The 19,036-nt window shown below is 53.0% G+C and overlaps 1 protein-coding gene across 1 annotated transcript in view; it reads left to right on the top strand.

The window, feature by feature from the left end:
• The window catches only part of PKD1 (polycystin 1, transient receptor potential channel interacting), an 86,182-nt gene that overhangs the window by 48,471 nt on the left and 18,675 nt on the right, over positions 1–19,036 (top strand). The window contains exons 12-23 of the mRNA XM_068423912.1: positions 492–623; positions 2,249–2,424; positions 2,843–2,976; positions 3,313–6,935; positions 7,854–8,000; positions 9,649–9,792; positions 10,395–10,674; positions 11,851–12,067; positions 13,132–13,282; positions 14,275–14,427; positions 17,057–17,201; positions 18,045–18,647. Of these exons, the coding sequence (XP_068280013.1) occupies positions 492–623; positions 2,249–2,424; positions 2,843–2,976; positions 3,313–6,935; positions 7,854–8,000; positions 9,649–9,792; positions 10,395–10,674; positions 11,851–12,067; positions 13,132–13,282; positions 14,275–14,427; positions 17,057–17,201; positions 18,045–18,647 (5,905 nt within the window). The remainder of the gene's footprint in view (positions 1–491; positions 624–2,248; positions 2,425–2,842; positions 2,977–3,312; positions 6,936–7,853; positions 8,001–9,648; positions 9,793–10,394; positions 10,675–11,850; positions 12,068–13,131; positions 13,283–14,274; positions 14,428–17,056; positions 17,202–18,044; positions 18,648–19,036) is intronic.

Here is a 19,036-nt window from a genome sequence, read left to right as displayed (position 1 = left end):
CCAGGCTTTTCTTAAACCCCTCCAGAGATGGTGACTCCACCACCTCCCTGGGCAGCCCCTTCCAATGGCTAATGACCCTTGCTGAGAAGAAAGGCTTCCTAATGTCAGCCTTTGGGTCAGGCACCATCAATGGACGAGGGTCAGAGACTCTGCTTACAGCTGTAGCTAAAGAGCAAAGATATCAGCAAGTTTTTTAGCCAGCAAGAAAGTCGTGACCAAGAGAGCAGAGCACCAGGGTGTGGGAGCAGGCAGTATGGGTTCTGCTCCCAGCTCTGCTGTGGATTTGTGGAGTCAGGGCTGGCATTTCTCTATGAGCAACAAGCCACAGGAGATCTTGCCCCTCTGTGTCGTGCTCTGAGGGCACTGTCTTACAGGTGTGTGATGCCTCCCGGTCTGGCTCTGCTCCCTCTCCGGTTCAGCTGGAGATCTCCTGGCAAGTGCTGTGCCTGCTTTTCTCTTGCACTAGTGTAAAATGTCCTCATGCCTTTCAGAGCTACGTCCCTGTGATGGAAGCTGGCTCAGATGTGACTTTCCGATGGACAGTAGATGATAAGCCATCTTTCACTTTTTACAATGTTGTCTTCAACGTTATCTACCAAAGCCCAGCTGTGTACAAGCTCTCGGTAAGCCAAGGCCTTTCCCGTGATACCCTTTCAGTCCTGGGTTTCCATCTCATCCCACAAACTAAGGAGGAAAAGCAGCTGGGAGAGGAGAAGGCAGAGTTGAGTTGAGGAGGTTTTCACTGTGCTTCTAACGAGCTCGTCTTGCTATTTATTTCTCACTGAGCTGCTCTTGCAAGTGCAAATACCAAGTTCCTTCCTGTTCTTCCATTACAGCTGACTTCGCTGTCTTCCTCGTCTTTGCTTTCTCCTCTTCTCCACGTTCTCTTTCTGGTCATGGAGTGTCTGTCCTTACTCCTCCCAGCAGGAGCGAGGCAGGGAGCCCCACTGCAGGGTGCTGGCAGCTGCTTGGGCAGGCAGGAGATGTGGATTCAGAACCAGGCAGAGGCAGGATGCAAATGTAAGACTTTCATAGGCAGGACAGAGCTGCTGCCACAGGCTCCTCTGGGCTCTGTCGTATTCTCTTTCTACTGGTGCAGACTGGGTTTTGCCATGACCCCAGAAGAAGGGCAGAGCAGGGAATGTGGGCAGAGGGAGGTGTCTGTTGTGGAACAGGAGTTTGTCTCTGGCCAGAACGTCTTTCTGTATCGTGCCCTGTACGGCCACGCAGAGTCCTGCTCTGGCTCCCAGCTGCTTGATCCCTTTGCAGGGTAACTGCTGGCTTCTGAAGAGCCACCAGCCCTGGCTCCGAGGCCACGCTAGCACTAATTTGCTTGGTGCAGCACTATGCTGAGTAGCGCTGATTTGCTGGGTGAAGCACTGTGCTGACAAGCCTGGATTGCTTTTACTTACAGAGTTGGCAATTAGTCTTGGGTCAGCTGGCTTCAATGTAACGATCCACAGAATCTTAGACACAAATTCTTTTATCTGTTGGGGTGGGAGGTCTCTATTCAGCTGGGTTTGCAGGATCCCTCCTGTCAGCAGCTCAGCTCTCCTGCAGGTGGGGGGTGGCAAGATGCTTTGTCATAAGGTGCCATGTCAGTGTTACGTGGCTAGATAATCTTGAGGATCCTGCTCTCCTTCTGTCATGTCTCTTCTGTCTCTTGCCTGTCCATTCTCCCTTTCCCTCCTCTGCCCAGCCTTGCTCTGCCTCTCTGTGCCCGCTACACCCAGGATGCTGGAGCTGCACTTGACACACTGGGTTTTATGAGTCTCTCCCATCCCCACCCTCTGTGCTCAGAGCCACTCATCTGCCACTGTCCTGAGGGAACTGGGTGACTGTTGCCCCCTTGGTGGCAGCAAGTGCCTGTGCTCAGCAGCTGGAGGCAGTGTGCAGGGCACCCTGGGGCAGGCAAAGGGGTGACTGGCAAGTTCAGAGCCAGAGTCTCAGGATGAGAAGCTGTTCTGCTTGTCCTCCTGCTGTAGAACCAGTCCTTCCTTGGACTGACTTTAGTGGTGGAGATGTGGTGGTTCCAGCAGGAGGTGGCTTTGCCATGTAGATGCCCTTGCAGTCTGTGCTGCTTTCCAGAGCCTACTCAGGCTATTGCCCATCCTGTAGGCTACTCTTCTCTGACCTAACCTGCTCGCCTGCCTGCGGGGACCTCTTCAGTGCAGGGGAGCCCAGCTCAGGGCAGGGCAGCATGGTGAGGTGATCCCAAATGCATTCTTTGTCCCACTGTCCTTCCCAGCTCACCGCCTCCAACCACGTCAGTAACTTTACAGTCAATTACAATGTCACGGTGGAAATGATGAATAAGATGAAGAACCTGACTGTGTTGGGTGTCCGGCCGGTCCTCCCTCAGAACAGCACCGTGGAGCTTACAGCAAGAGTTCAGGTTGATTCAGCCGTGGATGCTATGTTCCTGTGAGTCCTTTGCAAGTTGCCTGAACTTAGGATCTTACTGTGGTGGCTTACCAGTCTGGCCTGCGCTGTTCCTCTTCCCAGGGCCAGCTGATGTCAAATGGCCCATTTCTCAGCTGCTGTCTAGTTCATATGAAATCCCTGCAGGTGTGGTTCAGTCACACTGGCTGGGACCTGTAGTTCAGGCTGAAATATTTCTCTTTTAAAGGATTGCAATGTTGCTTTAATATTGGGTTCCTCCTGTTCTTACCAGCGCTGTGCTACTGCTTTGATACTTGGCATTATTGAAACTATCAATACTTGGGTTTTCTAAAACCCCAGCCCTGAGCCTGAAAGACAGCGCTAGACCAGGCCAGGGCTCCTCTGGGATTTCTGTGATTCTCCTGTTGTGCAGCGTAACATGGTTTGCATGTTTCTCCAGGTGGGATTTTGGAGATGGTGTCCAGGAGACATACCTGTTCAGACCTCCCTACAACAAGTCTTTCCTTGTTCCTGATCCCCGTGTCCATGAGGTTGTAATTGAGCAGAATGTTTCACACGTCTATCAAGACCCAGGTACGCTCGGGATGGTTCTTTGGGGAAGAAGGGGCTCAGATATTTTTGTTGCAAGGGGGTTACAAGGAGCCTTCCAATGGCTTGAAAGTCATTAGCTCATTCCTGAGCAAACAGGCAGAGTGATGGGAGGTCTCCAGCCATTGCCATCCTCTGTAACTCCTTTTCTAGGAGGAGTTTGTCCACGCTGTAAGAAGCAGGTCCGTGCACACACAATCCCCTTTTGGGGAGCAGAGCATCTCCCTGCAGTCCCCCCTTACACTCCCCACACTGCTGCAGCACGGAGGAAGCTGGTGCACAAGCATGTCCTCACACCTTTTCTGCTCTCTTCCAATGCAGGAGAATATGCCTTGGTGGTTCTTGTGTCCAACCAGTTTGAGAACCTCACCCACCTGACCCCAGTTCATGTCCACAGTTATCTGATTGATGTGAAGGTGGAAGCAGAGGAGGATGTTCTAGTTGTGAGCCGTCCAGTCACCTTCAGAGCCAATCCACTGCCATCTCCTTACGGTGTCGTGTACACCTGGGACTTCGGGGACGGGTCCTCACTGTTCACCGAGAGCCAGTCTGCCGTGACCTACAGCTACCCCAGAAGAGGGGTGTACAACATCACCGTGACAGCGAACAATACCATAAGCAGCGTGGAGACGGTTGAGTGCTACCAAGTGTTTGAAGAGATAACTGGGCTCCGTGTTTCCGCAGATGAGGCAGCAGAGCTGGGAGCATCTGTGACCCTTAATGCTTCAGTGCAGACGGGGGACAGTATCACCTGGATATTCGATATGGGGGACGGGACGGTGCTGAGGAGCCGGGTGCCAGTGGTAGAACACGTGTACATAAAGGACATCAACTGCACCGTGAACGTGACAGCTGTGAACCCTGTGAACTCTGTCTCCCAGACTGTGCCTGTTCGGATATTTGTCCTGGAAGTACTCAAAATCGAGCCTACATCTTGCATCCCTGAGCACCCAGATGTGCAGCTCACTGCGTACGTGACGGGGAATCCCGAGGAATACATCTTTGATTGGACTTTTGGAGATGGCTCGTCCAATGTTACAATCAGTGGGGAGCCTGGGGTGATGCACAACTTCACCCGAAGTGGGACGTTCCCCCTCTCCCTGACTCTCTCAAGCAGGTTTAACAAGGCTCACTATTTCACCAGCATCTGCGTGGAGCCAGAGGTGGTCAATGTCACCCTTCTCCCTTCCAAGCAGTTTGTGAGGCTTGGTGAGGAGAGCCGCTTCCAGGTCAGCGCCGTGCCTCTCTACCAGTACCGCTACCGCTGGGATTTCGGCAACAACGAGTCCACTAGATCGAGTGGGACTGAAGTGACCTACACCTACAAGAACACAGGGGTCTTCCTGGTCACGGTGACCGTCTCCAATAATGTCTCTTTCAACAATGACACAGCGTTTGTGGAAGTCCAGGAGCCAGTTGGGGTAGCCAAGATTGAATATAACGGGACAAGTGTTTTGGAGCTGAACCAGATCTACCTGTTCTCTGTCAGCATGAACGGAACCAAAGTGAGTTACTGTTGGGACTTTGGAGATGGCACTACCCAGCCTGGACAAATCGCTACCCACTCCTACAACAACACGGGCCATTACACTATTAGTGTGGTGGGCAGGAATGATGTGAGCTTTAATGAGACCATCATCGACGTCTCAGTGAAACGGCGGCTCCATGGGCTGACCATCAATGCCAGCAGGACAGTGGTGCCGTTAAATGGTTCGGTGAGTTTTGTAGCCACGCTTGTAGCTGGCAGTGCCATCCGCTACTCGTGGATCCTCTGTGACCGCTGCACTCCTATCCAAGGCTCCTCCACAATTTCGTACACTTTCCGGTCCGTGGGCACATTCAATGTCATTGTGACAGCAGAGAACAAGATCAGCTCGTTACAGGACAGCATCTACATCTACGTCCTGGAGCAGATCGAAGGCCTGCAGGTGGCTAGCAGTGACCTGGTGGAGGACGTCTATTTCCCAACTAATAAAACACTCCATTTGCAGGCAGTGGTGAGAGAGGGAACAAACATCTCTTACAGCTGGGTAGCCCAAAGGGATGGCAGTGCTGTGCAGACCTTCACGGGGAAAACCTTCTCCTTGAGCGTCCTGGAAGCTGGAAACTACACTGTCTATCTGAAAGCCACTAACATGCTGGGGTGTGCGACCGCCAACAGGACCCTGGAGTTCATGGAGAGCGTTGGTCTTTTAAAGCCTTATGCCTTCCCCAACCCGGTTGCTATTAATGCCTCTGTTAACATAAGTACCACCATCACCAGTGGCACTGGCATCACGTATGTTTGGTACCTAGAGGATGGTTTCTCTCCTGTTACCTCCGAACCCTTTATTATACACTCCTTCCAAAGCCCTGGAGTGATAGAGGTCGTCGTTGGAGCAGAAAACAAGCTGGATTCAACCAATGCAACAATTTCTGTCTGTGTAGAGGAGGTCATAGAGGGGCTGAGTATAGGGACTGCAGAACTGGACTGTAGATATGTCTCATCAGGCTCCACGGTGGTCTTTGAAGGGGAGCTGCAGAAAGGGACTGAAGTGACGTGGCTTTGGGTGGTACCAAATGGCACGTTGACTGGCCAGTCCGTGGCCGTCATGTTCCCCACAGCAGGGTTTTACACAGTCTATCTGAATGCCTCGAATGACATCAGCTGGGCTCTGGCCAGCAGGAATATCTCAGTGCTGGACAGGATTCAAGGACTGGAAGTTCTTGCCAGCAAGAAGGTGGTGGAGCCAGGGGAACAGGTCACCTTTGAGATCAGGATGTTGTCGGGTACCTCTGTGAGTTACTTGGTGAGCATAAGTGGGGACTACTCTGTGGTGCTCAACGAGTCCAAGTACACGCATGAGTTCACCAAGAGTGGTGATTATTTGGTGACCGTGACAGTGCAGAACCAAATCAGCATCGCACATGCCCAGGTGCTCATCTCTGTCCTGGAGGCCATCCGTGACGTCAGGCTCCTGAACTGCTGTGAGGAAGGCATACCCACAGGCACGGAGAAGAGCTTCAGTGCCCAGGTGGGACGTGGCTCCCGTGTGTCGTTCTCCTGGCAGTTCTCCCTGTGGAAAGAGCAAGGTCGATCCGTGGTCACCGTGGCAGGAGAGAGTGTTTCCTACACTCCAGAAGCTGCAGGGCTGCTCGAGATTCACCTCAGTGTTTTCAATGACTTGGGGGGTATCAATATCACCAGAACCATCCAGGTCCAAGACCCGATAGTCCAAGTCTTCCTCACTGCCTCCAATGCCTTTGTCAACAGGACAGCGCTGTTTGAAGCAGCAGTGGTGCCCAGCAGCAGGAGTGTTGAGTTCCTGTGGACATTTGGGGATGGCTCTTCCACCCAAATAACCAGGGTTGCAGTGGCCAACTATTCTTACCTGAGCCCTGGGGATTACCTGGTGGAGGTGAATGCCACCAATCTCATCAGCTTCTTCATAGCCCACCTCACTGTCACTGTCAAAGTCCTGGAGTGTGAGGAGCCAGAGGTGGAGTTAGCCTTGCCCCCTCAGGTAGTCATGAAGCGGTCCCAGAGGAACTACCTAGAGGCACAGATTGATCTCCGAGGATGCATCAAGTACCAGACGGAGCATCTGTGGGAGATCTACCGAGCACCCAGCTGCACAGACTTGGATGACTCCAGCAGGATCCGTCTGCCGAACGTTGATGTGAACAGGCCCCAGTTGGTGATACCGAAGCTTGCCCTGGAAGTTGGGAACTATTGCTTCATCTTCATTGTCTCCTTTGGAGATACCCCACTGTCCAAAAGCATTTTTGCCAATGTAACTGTGATACCGAGTAAGCTGGTCCCAATCATTGATGGGGGCTCGTACCGGGTATGGTCCAACACTCAGGACTTAATCTTGGATGGGGGGAAATCCTACGACCCGAACCTGGATGATGGTGAACAGACTCCGTTGTTCTACGACTGGTCTTGTACCTTCTCCTCCAAGGTAAGAGCAGTTTGCACAGCCAGAGAGGGTGATTGGGAGCTCCAGCTGCACCTCAAACATGTGTCTGGGTTGAAATGGTGTTGAGTGGAGCTTTTGTGAGCATCTTTAACAAAGCTGCTCTGGAAGGAGGGTTGCAAAGGTTTCCCAGTGTCCAGCCCAGGGTGGTGGTACAGGAGAGCTGTGCTGGAAGCTGAGGCATTCGCATTGCTGCTGCCTTTGTGCTTGGCCTCTGGGTCATGGTGTCAGTGTAGCTGCTTCCACAACCCAAAGGCATTACAGAGCTGCTGATGGCAGCCCAGGGGGCTGGGGGCTCTGCTCCCTCTCCCGTTCACAGTTAAATGTCTCTAATTCCAGCAGGGGCCAAAGTTAGACTTCAGAGGAGTCAAGTGACCACAAGTCGTGGTCCCTGTGGTCACTGGCAGGTCACTGTCCTCACACACTGATGTGGTCTGACCCGACCAAGAAGGGCAAGAGAGAACTGCCCTTCACGTTCTTACGGGAGATCCACCTCGGGAGCATTTTTTGATTGAATGTGGGATCCTTTTGCTTGTAAAAAGTCATTGTTTTCTATCTTTACCTTGAAATAGAAAGATGCGGAGGGTATGTGATTAGATTTTTGAGTCAATGTGAGCTTTTTGTGGTGTTTGGCAATGTTTATAAGCTATGTAATGAAGAATTAATTGCTATAAAATAAGAACGTGAAGCTCAGATGAAATATACAGTATTCCAAGCACTGCTTACTAACCTGAGGAACAGGATACCGTGTTTTATTGTCCACCCTGTTTCTCCCACCCCGGCGGTGGCACAGTAAGATCTGTAACACTGACTTTGTGTGGAGCTGAATGTTTTGGCTGTGGACTAACCCGATGTGCACCCGTACCAAGGAGGGTTTGAAAGTTCTTTTCTCCTTGCAAGCAGAGCTCGGCTGCAGGGTGCTCTCTGAATTTCAGTGCCAAGGAAGGAATTGTCACAATTTCCAAAGCTGTATTAGAAGCAGATGTGGAGTATACATTCGACCTCACCGTCAGGAAGGAGGGGATGAGTCCCGAGGCGACAAATCAAACCGTACGTACCGCAGACAGCTGTCACCTTCTGTCCTTGTGTGCCTGTTGCTGGACCCAGCCAAGCTGGCAGTCCACGGCCCTTTCCATAAGGAAGTTTCTAGAGGAGAGCTCTGCTGGCTCGGGGCCGTGCCCAGCCACGGGTGACTCCCCAGGCTGTGTCCCCTGGCCCCAGCTGAGAGCTGGTGGCAGTTCAGCTGGGGGTGTGGAAGCTACCACTGCCTACCTGCACCAGCCAGCATGGGAAAGCAGGGGAAGAAGGTTTTAGGGCGTCACTGGGCTCCATAACCGATCCTGTCCAGGTCACTGGCAGGAACACTGGTATCTCCGTGATCTATTCACCTGACGCTGCCTTGGGCAGCACTTTTTGCTTGTCCTGCCAAGTCCTTTTAGTTCACTCCTTCCTTCAGACCTTGCGTTAGTCCCTCTCTGTGCAGAGGCTGCGGCAGTGACCCAGCCTGGGATGGTCCTGGCCACAATTTCTGGGGCTGAGCGTCTGTGCCCGCGGATCTGCCGCAGGAGGACAGCGGAGGAGCCCGTGCTCGGCAGCTCGTCCAGCTCTGCGTGCAGTGCTGGGCTCTTCACGTGTCACAGCACCAGCCCCTCCCCTGGTTTTTGCTCGGAGAGACCTTCCTAAGAGCTGCTACTTAATTATACTGTCAACAGTTCCTCTCTTCCCTCCTGAATTTTTCTTTAAGGGAGGATTTTTTTAAGTGCACGTTGTTTATGTCAAATTAAGCCTAACGCTGAACGCATCTGCAGCCCGACAGCAGTTATGGTTTGTGTCAGAAACATTCATCGCGGTGCGTTTGGCAATTCGAGACGTAGTTAGTCTGAAAGTGGAAACTCTTACTGCCTGCGTTTTAAACCAAAGCTGGAGGATATAAAGAAAAAAAATTAAATTGATAGTCTTTCAAGGACATTCCGTACTATCTGGTTTCCATGCCTGAGCGCAAAACAACGATTCCAGTGTCGCAGGAAATTTGCAAATACTGTAGGAATGAATGAAGCTTCGATGCGCTCCGGCTTAGTGCTGGGGAATATTTATCCTCTTTTAAAAGGCTGCCACGTTAAACAACGTCTTCATTACTGTCTGTCTTTGAATTCAGAGCATTCGTGATGCGAGGGCAGAGGGCTCTGGGGAGTGGACAGCCCTGTTTCCGAGGGGATTAAAGGAATTTTGACAAAGTCCAGAGCACAGACTTAGCACAACTACCTGAAGGGAGGTTGTGGCAGAGTGGGAGTTGGCCTCTTCTCCCAGGCAACCAGCGATAGGACAAGAGGACACAGCCTCAAGCTTGGCCAGGGGAGGGTCAGGTTGGACGTTAGGAAGCATTTCTTCTCAGCAAGGGTCATTAGCCATTGGAAGGGGCTGCCCAGGGAGGTGGTGGAGTCACCATTTCTGGAGGGGTTTAAGAAAAGCCTGGACATGGCACTTAGTGCCCTGGTCTAGTTGCCATGGTGGTGTCAGGGCAATGGTTGGACTCGATGATCCCAGAGGGCTCTTCCAACCTGATTGATTCTGTGATTCTGTGACTGGGCTGGTGTGGAGTGATTCCTCCTTGCAGAACCAGGTGCTGGGATGTCTGCTTACCTGTTAGATGTCTGTGTTTTTGTCTCGGATCTTCTGATGGAGCCTCTTGCTTTCCCAGGTGTTCATCAAGAGGGGGGGAGTCCCTATCGTGTCCCTGGAGTGCGTCTCCTGCAAGGCTCAGTCTGTCTATGAAGTGAGCAAGAGCTCCTACGTCTACCTGGAGGGGACCTGCCAGAACTGTCACAACGACTCCAAGCTTGGGGTAAAGTCATCAGCAACGCTGGTCTTTGCTTCACGTTTGGTGGACTTCAGGGAGAAGGGGAGAGTCGGAGAGGACAGGGTGGAAAGAGCTGTGTGAGAAATAAAGTCCTGGACCTAAACTGCCGTAGAGACAAGGAGGGGAAACAATCTCTTGACCGTAAATGCAGTGGCAGGCTGGGTCTGCCTGGGTGGCTGTCTGACCGTTCCTCGTTATCGCAGTCGTACGTTTGTGCTATTAACAGTAACCATCCAGGACATGTTCAGCTCGAAGTATATAAAACATGGTATCCCGTGGAGACTCCACCAGTGCTTAATTGATTTCCTGTGTTTTGTATTCTGTATTATGAAATATTCTGTCGGAGGGTGATGTAATCCCAGAGACTAAAGGAGATCTCACAGTGGAAATATTCCCACCAGACATTTTGGAAAGGGTCCAGTTCTTGTTGCTGTAGCACACAAGACTAAAGCTGAATTATCAACTGCAAGTTTGGCAGACGCTCCCACTAGAAATCTGTTACTTTTTATAAAAGACTCAATCTGAAAACATTTTAAGGACATAATTCAGATTTAAACAAAACCTCTTTCTTCTCTTCATCTCTGCAGAGGTGGGCAGCACACAGCTTTAAAAACGAGTCTCTCATCCTGGACAAAAAAACTACCTCCACTGGCGACACGGGAATGAACCTGGTGCTGAGGCAGGGGGCCCTGAAGGATGGGGAGGGGTACACCTTCACCCTCCACATCACAGACCTCACCACGGGGGAGGAGGGATTCGCCTCCATCGACCTGCTCCCAAACCAGCCGCCCATGGGGGGTTCCTGCCAGCTGGGTCCCAAGGGACCCCTCAGGGCGCTGATGGCGAAGGTGCACTTCGAGTGTGCAGGTGAGAGCGTGCGGGCAGTGGTGCGGGGGGGTGCCCAGCCCTCTGCTCCTCGGGGCAGGGGTTTCTCACGGGCAGCGTGTTACCAGCTGCCCTTCCTCCCACGGCTGTCCTCTTTACCCTGAGCTCCTACCCCAGGGCACTGTTGGCCAGGGCTGAGTTCAGACGTGGATCTTCCCATTTCTGCTCCCCAAAGTCTGGACCAGGAGCAGCTTTGTGTGCCCCGGTTATGGAGCTCTAAAACTGATGGTAGCAGGCAGGCACTTTGTGTAATCCTAATTCATGGCGATATCCAGGCCAGGACAGTACTTGCAGAAGAAACTGGTATTTCAGTGCAGGAAAAAAGAGAATAGGTGCCCAAAACTGAGTCACACGTGTGTGGGAAGAGTCAAAAGACAAAGCACTGTGGCCTCCTCTGCCGTGTGGGCTGGATGTTCCTGTCGGCTGTTACCTTCTCCACCAGCTGCAGAGACAGCAGCAGCCAGTCTAGCTTTGGGAGAGCGGCCTGGCTGCCGTCCTGTAGCCTTGGGCCAAGGAGTAAGTGCCTCTGAAAACCATATTTCCCCAAATGATTCGTGTTGGAGGTTAATGCTGTCTGTGCACAGATGCTGGGAAGCCACGCTGCAGAGGAGGAGGGGAGTTGTGCTGGTTCGGGGGGGGCTGGTCACCAAAGCCCAGCTGAAGCTGGGGCAGAAGCAGGAGGGTATTTGGCACGGTATGGTCGTAACTTTGATGTCAGGCTTTGCAGGGCTTGTGCAGAAGTGGTGGCCTCGGGTCAGTGCTGTTCCCAGCCCCAGAAGAGTTATTCCCATTTTTATTTGGCTCATGAACTCTTCACAAATCCCTTTAGATGTTACAGGACCCAAACACCGAGGCAGAAACCCGTAAACAGCAGAAAAATTCAAAGAGGGGCAGAGCTTTACGTTGTAGACCCTGAAGACATCCCTCCAGCCTGGTGGAGTCCTCAAGCTGTCCTAGTGGTGGGGACAACCCGTCCCTCTGCCAGAGCTGGGGACAGCCGTGGGGGCAGGTGCCCCGCTGAAGGGCTGAGCGGGGTGGGACACACCAGGGGAGGGAAGGGGCAGTGCCAGCTCTGAGGGACGGGCTGGGCTTCGGGGTGGTGGCTGCAGCCCCGCCGTGCCCTTGCCCCCGTCAGCCCCTGTTGGGTTTGTTTCGCAGGCTGGCGGGACACGGAGGACGCGGAGGGCCCGCTGGTGTACATCCTCCTGGCGTCTCGCTGCAGGGCCGGGCACTACCACGAGTTCTGCGTGTACAAGGGCAGCCGTGCCGAGCACAGCGCCTTCCTGCCCCCGGGCTTTCACGAGAGCGGCTTCGTGGTGTCCGTAGCAGTCCTTGTCCAGGACCAGCTGGGAGCGACCGTGGTGGCCATCAACAGGTAAGACCCACCGCTCGCAGCCTGGGCTCCTGAACCGCAGTCTGTGGCTTGACCACGGGGTCCCTGTCCTGAAGGGCTTGGCAGACCCTGGGTGAAACGTTTGCCTCCTGGAAGAGGCTGTTGGGTAGGAAGGTGAGAGGCGGCTCAGCAGAAGTGCAATACAGCGAATTCCAGTCTTGGTGGATCATCAAAGGGGAGACTTCCCCATAAGCTCCTGCTTTCCTGACCACCTCCTTAATTCCCTGGTGACACCTTGCTTTGGAGGCACGGTGTCACCTTCAGAAGATCTCTGTGCTCTGCCACCTTCTCTGCATCAGGAGCCCTCAAAGGAGAGTTGGCAGCACCAGGCTCTGGTGCTGCGGGTGGCCTGGTGTCCTGCTGCTGAGGGCCAGGGAGGTCTCGTGTAGCCAAGGTGGAGAGCACGTGGGTTTGAGTAGGGCAGAAGGGATTGCAGCTCGAGTCTTAGCAGGGCCAGTACTGTGCAAGCCCAGTTGTCCCTTCAGCAAACACCCCTTGGTTTCCAGTGAGCTCCGTGCAGGTGACAAGTGCCCAAAGGTCTTTGGGCAGCATCCTGAGCTGGCCTCTGCTGCCTGCCTGAGCTGAAGGCCTGCTCCTTCTCTAGGCTGACTGGCAGCTCCCCACACTGTGGTCCCAGGCTGGAGCGCACGGTCCTGCGGTGCCCGCGGAGGAGGATCCGTGTCCCAGCTGTTCTCAGACCCCAGGGGATGATGCCAAACACGGCGCAGCTCCTCCCAGCACACCGACCCTGTTTTTAAGTGCTCTTTCTGCTCCATCAAACTAAACCTGGATTTGTCTCCTCTGGGTTCAATGCACCCGTGTGCGTCCTCCACCTGCAGCTTACAGAGCTGGACCAGCGAGGAGTCAGGCTTCAGGTCCAGGATGTTCTTACATCCAGCTGGGGCAGACTGGGTACCAGGGCAGGCGTTGTTTAACCACCTGCTTCCCCCCTCATCTTCCTTCCCAGCTGAAGGGCAGATCCTGCCTCCTTCCCCCAGCCCCGTTTCATAGTCTGCACTTAACCCAAACGCCTCTTCCCTTGGCAGCTCCATGGAAATCGCCTTACCCGAGGGCTTCCCCAGCCTTTCCCACTGGCTCTACAATCAAACTGACACCGTGCTCCAGGGCTTAGTGAAGCAAGGGGACCCTCAGCAGGTCATCGAGTACTCTCTGGCCCTCATCACCATCTTAAATGAGGTAAAGCAGCGCTCCCTGCCCAGGCGGGGCCTCCAGAAGGCCTTGCACTCGCCAGTAATGTTCTTTGGCCACGTTTTGCACAGCGATGCGGGGAAATGACTAATGCTACAGCTTTTCATGTAAGTCAGTGTACGTGGATGCTGGGAGCTGGGCTGGAGCTATTTTCATGCATCAAAAAGAGCAACAAGCTCCAGACACACAATGACCAGGGAAAGCAGAGGGGCTGCAAAATAAAACAGAGGTCCCAGAGTAGGCAGTGGCCTGGGTGTCTCCTGTGCAGCCTGCTTTTTTGCCCTCGTATTCAGATAGTTTTTCCTCTTTACTGCCAACCTCAAGTCTAAACACTGAATTTAGAAACAGAAATCTTAGCCCAAATTCCCCCACCTCCCTCGTGCTTCCCCTGAGCCAGCCACCCCGCTCCATCTCAGCAGGGCTGGAAGCTCCTGTAGCTGCTCAGGTGATGCTCTGGGTGCTAAGGAGACCTCCTTGTTCTGACTGCTGAGCTGGTGCAGCTAGAAAGATCTTCTGCTTGCATACAGGGCTCTTCATCCACAGTGCAGGAGCATCATCCTCCTGGCAGCATTCACTTCCACGCCTACCTAAAGTAGGGCCCAGACCCTCCACGTGCATCTCTATAGGCAAGGCAGGAATTTGGGTCTATACTCATGCTTTCCTCCCCGGTAAGAGCCTCCTGCACGCCTGGAAGCCAGGCAGGGGCAATCCCCTGGAGCAGTAGCACTGTGCTTGGCTGGCTAAGGACTGCACACTGATGTACTGCTTAGCTGTCAAGTGCAAGGCTGTTAAGATAATTGCTTGGACAGCACAAGTGAAATTGAGGAAGTTCTACTGAAAAACCAGCTCATTAGATCACCCTCTGGGGAAGAGCACAGGCAGGGAGACACAGTGCAGGGAAGAGGTGACTTCAGCACAGCTCGTCACTCTCTGAAACAACCCGATACATTTCCTCACTCTGCCTGATTTTCTCCCCCCAGTACGAGCGGTCCATGCTTCTGGAACCTGAGACTGGGAATGAATTTGAGCTCCGGACCTGGACTCGCAACAATATCACAGAAACCCTGAACTCGCTGAACGTGAACACGGTTGATGATATCCAGCAGATCTCAGCTGCCTTGGCGCAGTGCACGGTATGTTCCCCACCACCACCTCCAGCCTCCTGCTCTTCCAGGTGCAGCTTCGATGCTCCTTAGTTCTTATTCTGCTTCCCTGTCCCTCCCTCCCATGCACACACCACGCAGGGAGGACAGGTACCACTTGTTGACATCGTTAGGCTTTCTGTGGTGATGTCCTAAGTGTTGTCAGCTCTGCCCCTCTGATCTAGCAGGCGTGGATAATGTCTTATGAGGAGCGGCTGAGGGACCTGGGGTTGGTTAGTCTGGAGAAAAGGAGGCTGAGGGGAGACCTTCTCGCTCTCTACAACTACCTGAAAGGAGGGTGTAGCGAGGTGGGTGTTGGTCTCTTCTCCCAGGTAACAAGTGATAGGACAAGAGGAAACAGCCTCAAGTTGCATCAGGGGAGGTTTAGATTGGAGATCAGGAACAATTTCTTCACCAAAAGGGTTGTCAAGCACTGGCACAGGCTGCCCAGGGCAGCGGTGGAGTCACCACCCCTGGGGGGATTTAAAAGCCGTTGTAGATGTGGTGCTGAGGGACATGGGTTAGTGGTGGCCTTGGCAGTGCTGGGGTGACGGGTGGACTCGATGATCTTAAAGGTCCTTTCCAAAATAAACGATTCTGTGATTCTCTAAGATGATGTATTCGTGTGCTGGAAGGCAGCACCTAAGAACTCTACGCTTCTGCTCTGGTACCAGCCCTGGTGTGGCAGCTTGCTAGCCAGTAGGGTCCTTCGCTTGCAGACAGAGACTGTAGGAGAGGCCTCGGCAGAGCAGCAGCATGGGAAAGTCACAGAATCTCTGGGGAGGGGCTGGACTCCATCAGGAGTAACACAAGTAGAGCTGGCCCTGCCTTGAGCCAGGGGTCAGCGCCAAGGACTGACGTTCCTCCCAGCCCTGTTTCTCCCATACAAGACCAGAACCACTGCTCTGCCTCGCCGCTGCCTGGAAGCGCCGGGTGCCCCAGCCAGCTCGCAGCTTCAGCTCCCCAGTGCTGGGGCTGCTGCCTGGTGGGTTTAGGAGTGGCTTTATGTGTTTTGTCAGATGGGCAAAGGGAAGAGAGCCCAGTTACATAATGTGCTGGGGTTTGGTGGTCAGCCAGGCTGCCCTGGCATGCTCTTCCTCCCCGCCCTCCCAAGTCTGGGCTTTGGAGGCAGGTACCCTGGCCTGGGCTGCGCATCGCCTCCCCGGCCAGGTCAGCAGCCTCGCTCGGTGGGAAGAGGCTGTCGTTGAAATGATGGGCAGACTACTGCATCCCACCCGCAGAGTCCCTGCTCTGCTGCTCCTTTCTCTGCTGCAGAGTCTGTAAACCTCAAAAATCACTTCTTCCTGTTCATCTTTGTTCAGGGATTTGGGCTTCGGCGCATCCCACCCGATGCTGCGCTGGTTTGTTTCTGTCTCTCCCGTGTGCTCTTGATCTCGCTGTGGAAGCTCAGGACTAGAAACAGAATTTTTGTTCCACACAAAAAGCTGATGTTCCAGGATTAGTTTGTGCTCTGGATTGGAATGAAAAGCTTAGAAAAACAGTAATCTAAAATTTCCCAAGTGGTTGAGACTAGCGCGGAGTTCACACGGTCCCTTTCCTATAGAAGTGCCAATCAGTGCTGATACCTTTTTGATTTTACCTACAGGGGAGAGGAAAAATCAGAATTAATTTCTCCTGGAGGGAAAAAAAAGAGAGTCTCAGTCGTCTTAGTAGATTCTCCTTCCTAAGCTCCTTGGGTGGTTCCTCCCCATAACCCTTTTTCTTCCCCACCTCCTTGATACCTGACTGTGCCTTGTGGACTCTGCTTTACACGGTGTGTCCTCACTTCTCAGAGCTTACAAATAAAAGCAGAAAAGGGGGAATTCTAGAGCTGCAGATGCTGTTTGGATTCTTCACCAAAACATATAGTGAATCACGTCTGAATCCTGTGACGATTAAAAGAAAAAAGATGAATAAGAGCTAGGAATGGGGTTGTGGCAACAGCTTCCATGTGTTGCCTCAGTCCCTCCCATCCAGCCCTCGAGAGTGCGGGGAGCTCCAGGCCATGGCTAGAACATTCTGTTTCTTGGACACATCTGGGAGCAGAGGGAGGGACATCCATCTTGCCTGAGTGGCAGGATCCCTCCCACAGCTTTCAGGAGTATTTGGACACTGAAATGGATTCACTTATGGCTAAATCTTGTTTCCATTGAAGACGGCAGAGTGGATGGAGGGATCCTATCCAGCTCCTTCAGGTTGATTTCTGTAGGAGTAGTGTGTGGCCCCAAAGGGGTGCTCAGGAGATGCAACAGCAGGAGACGTGCTTGGTCCTTACAAGTGAACTCCAGGGAACGTGAATATGCTGCCCTTTGTTGCTCTTTCCAACCCTAAAGCATCCTCCATCAGACTGCTGGCGGGTTGTAACGTGAGGGGAGGTGGATGGAGGAGTCCTGGAGACACCAACGACTTCTTGGCCTCTCTCAGTACAAGCAGAGCAGCCGTGGTCTCTGCAGGCACCTCCCTGGGGCTGGAAAGAGCCGGCGTGACTTTCAGAGTGCAAATGGCCTTTGAATAAACGTGCTCAGGTCGTTGCAGGACTGAGCCAGCTCAACGTGCCTCCAGCTGCCCTCGTCTTTCCCTGGGGTGCTCCTGCTGAATCAAACCGTGCTTCCCTTCGCAGGTGGTGAGCAAGGAGCTGGTTTGCAAGTCGTGCCTGACAAGGACCTTGAACAAGCTGGAGACCATGATGACCATTCTGCAAGGGGAAACGACCCAGGGCACTGTGACACCCACTGGTATCGCCGACAACATCCTCAACATCACAGGTCCGTTGTGTTCCTGCAGGAACGGGTGACGTTTGGGTGCTGCTGAGGGCACGGGTCTCCCTGGGCAGAAGCAGACTGAGAGCAGCTTTGCAGGCTTTCTCCTGTACCATCGGGGCTTTGCCTCGTGCCTTTTCAAGCTGTTAGATTGCATCTAACATTTGGAGTGTGGCACCCCAGTACTTTCTTCTCCCTCCCCTTTTCCCAGGGTTGTCCTGGCTTTGGCAGCTGTCTCTGCGGACGTTTAAATATGACAGTTGTTAATAAACTCACTTTAAACTCCTAATACTTTAGGGAATTGTCTTTGTAGTAAACAATGAGTAACAGCTATGGCTTCCAGATGCTTGCCTTCCTGGTTGCAATGTGAGGAGGTTGCCAAACTTCTCTGGGGCACCCGTGAACTCTGTGTGGGAATTCCCACCTGGTTACCCTGGGAGGAAGCAGAACCACCTTCTTTGCACTCCTCCTTATGTATTTCAGAGCGTTCTGCACTTTATAGTGCAAAAACTCAGTGACATGTGTTTGCTTTATCCATTCCTTCCCTGTTTCCCAATTCTAGTCGCTTCACAGGAGGAAAATAAAGCCTGTTGTGATTAAGTATTCAGCACCAAACTTTGCTGATTAGCCGAGAGCCTTCAGGAGTTGCTGACAGCTCTATTTTTAGCTATTGGGCTACTGAACACTTCCAGTGTGGAAGGTCATGTGCACAGTGTAGAGTCAGAGTGAGCAGACAGTAAGGAAAGACCTGTCTGATTGTTTTGGGAAGGTGTCAGGTGGTATTTTACTGCTATTTTACTCGGCTGTTCACCACTTCCTCTCTTTGCACCTTCCTTTCTCTCCTGGCAGGTGACCTAATTCACCTTGTCAATACAGTTTCACAAGAATCCAAGCCCCAGGAGCTGCTTGCTGATCCCCACAACTTGCTGCTAGCTCCCAAAGCCTACAACCTGTCTTCCAGCCTGATGCGCATCCTCATGAAGTCCCGAGTGCTGAATGAAGAGCCCCTCGAGCTGGTGGGAGGAGAAATCAAGGCCACAGGGAAGCGGTCTGATCCCTTTAACTTGCTTTGCTACGAAAACACACCAAACTGCCAGTTCTCCATCCCCCAGGCGTTCAACACCACCCTTTCCAACCTGACGGATGTCATTCAAGTCATGTTCCAAGTGGACTCCAATCCTTTCCCTTTTGGTTACATCAGTAACTACACCGTGTCCACAAAGGTCGCCTCCATGGAGTTTCAGACACACAACGGGGTGCAGATCCCCATTGGGAGCCTGGACTCGGAGAAAGCCATCACTGTAATGGTGTCGAACCACACAGACGCTGACAATCTCTCTGCTGGCACTGAAGTCATCGAGGCAAGAACATCTGTGAACCTGATTGTGACTATGGAGAGCAACAACAGAGAAGCAGGACTGCACTTCCAGCTCACGTACAGAGTCCTGAACGGTAGCGCAGACAGATCCAACTCTTTGTGCTCTTTGCTGTTCCATCCCACGGGAGAGGAGGGCTGGGTGTCGCAGCACAGGAGAGCTGTGTCAAGAGATAACTGGGGTGTGGGAGGGGATGTCGGGTGTAGCCAGCAAGTTCCACACTGTGTGGTTGAGGTTCCAGCTGTCACGGGCATTATCCAGGCCCCGGTGCAATCCTTACTTCTGGATTCTGGCACTGAGAAGCCTTTTGCCTTTTCCAGCCCTTCTGTTGAGCCACGTTAGCACTGGTGGGAGCTTGTCCTGTCCCGCTCTTGGTCAGGTACAATAGTATCCAGAGTCTCTTGCTCAGGGATCCTCTGAGCTGCAGACTGAGAGAGTGCAATCTGGAAAAGCATCTCTCCTGAC

The sequence above is a fragment of the Nyctibius grandis genome, chromosome Z (genome assembly GCF_013368605.1).
Source record: "Nyctibius grandis isolate bNycGra1 chromosome Z, bNycGra1.pri, whole genome shotgun sequence".
Lineage (NCBI taxonomy): Eukaryota > Metazoa > Chordata > Aves > Nyctibiiformes > Nyctibiidae > Nyctibius > Nyctibius grandis.
This window is presented reverse-complemented; position numbering and strand designations above follow the sequence as displayed.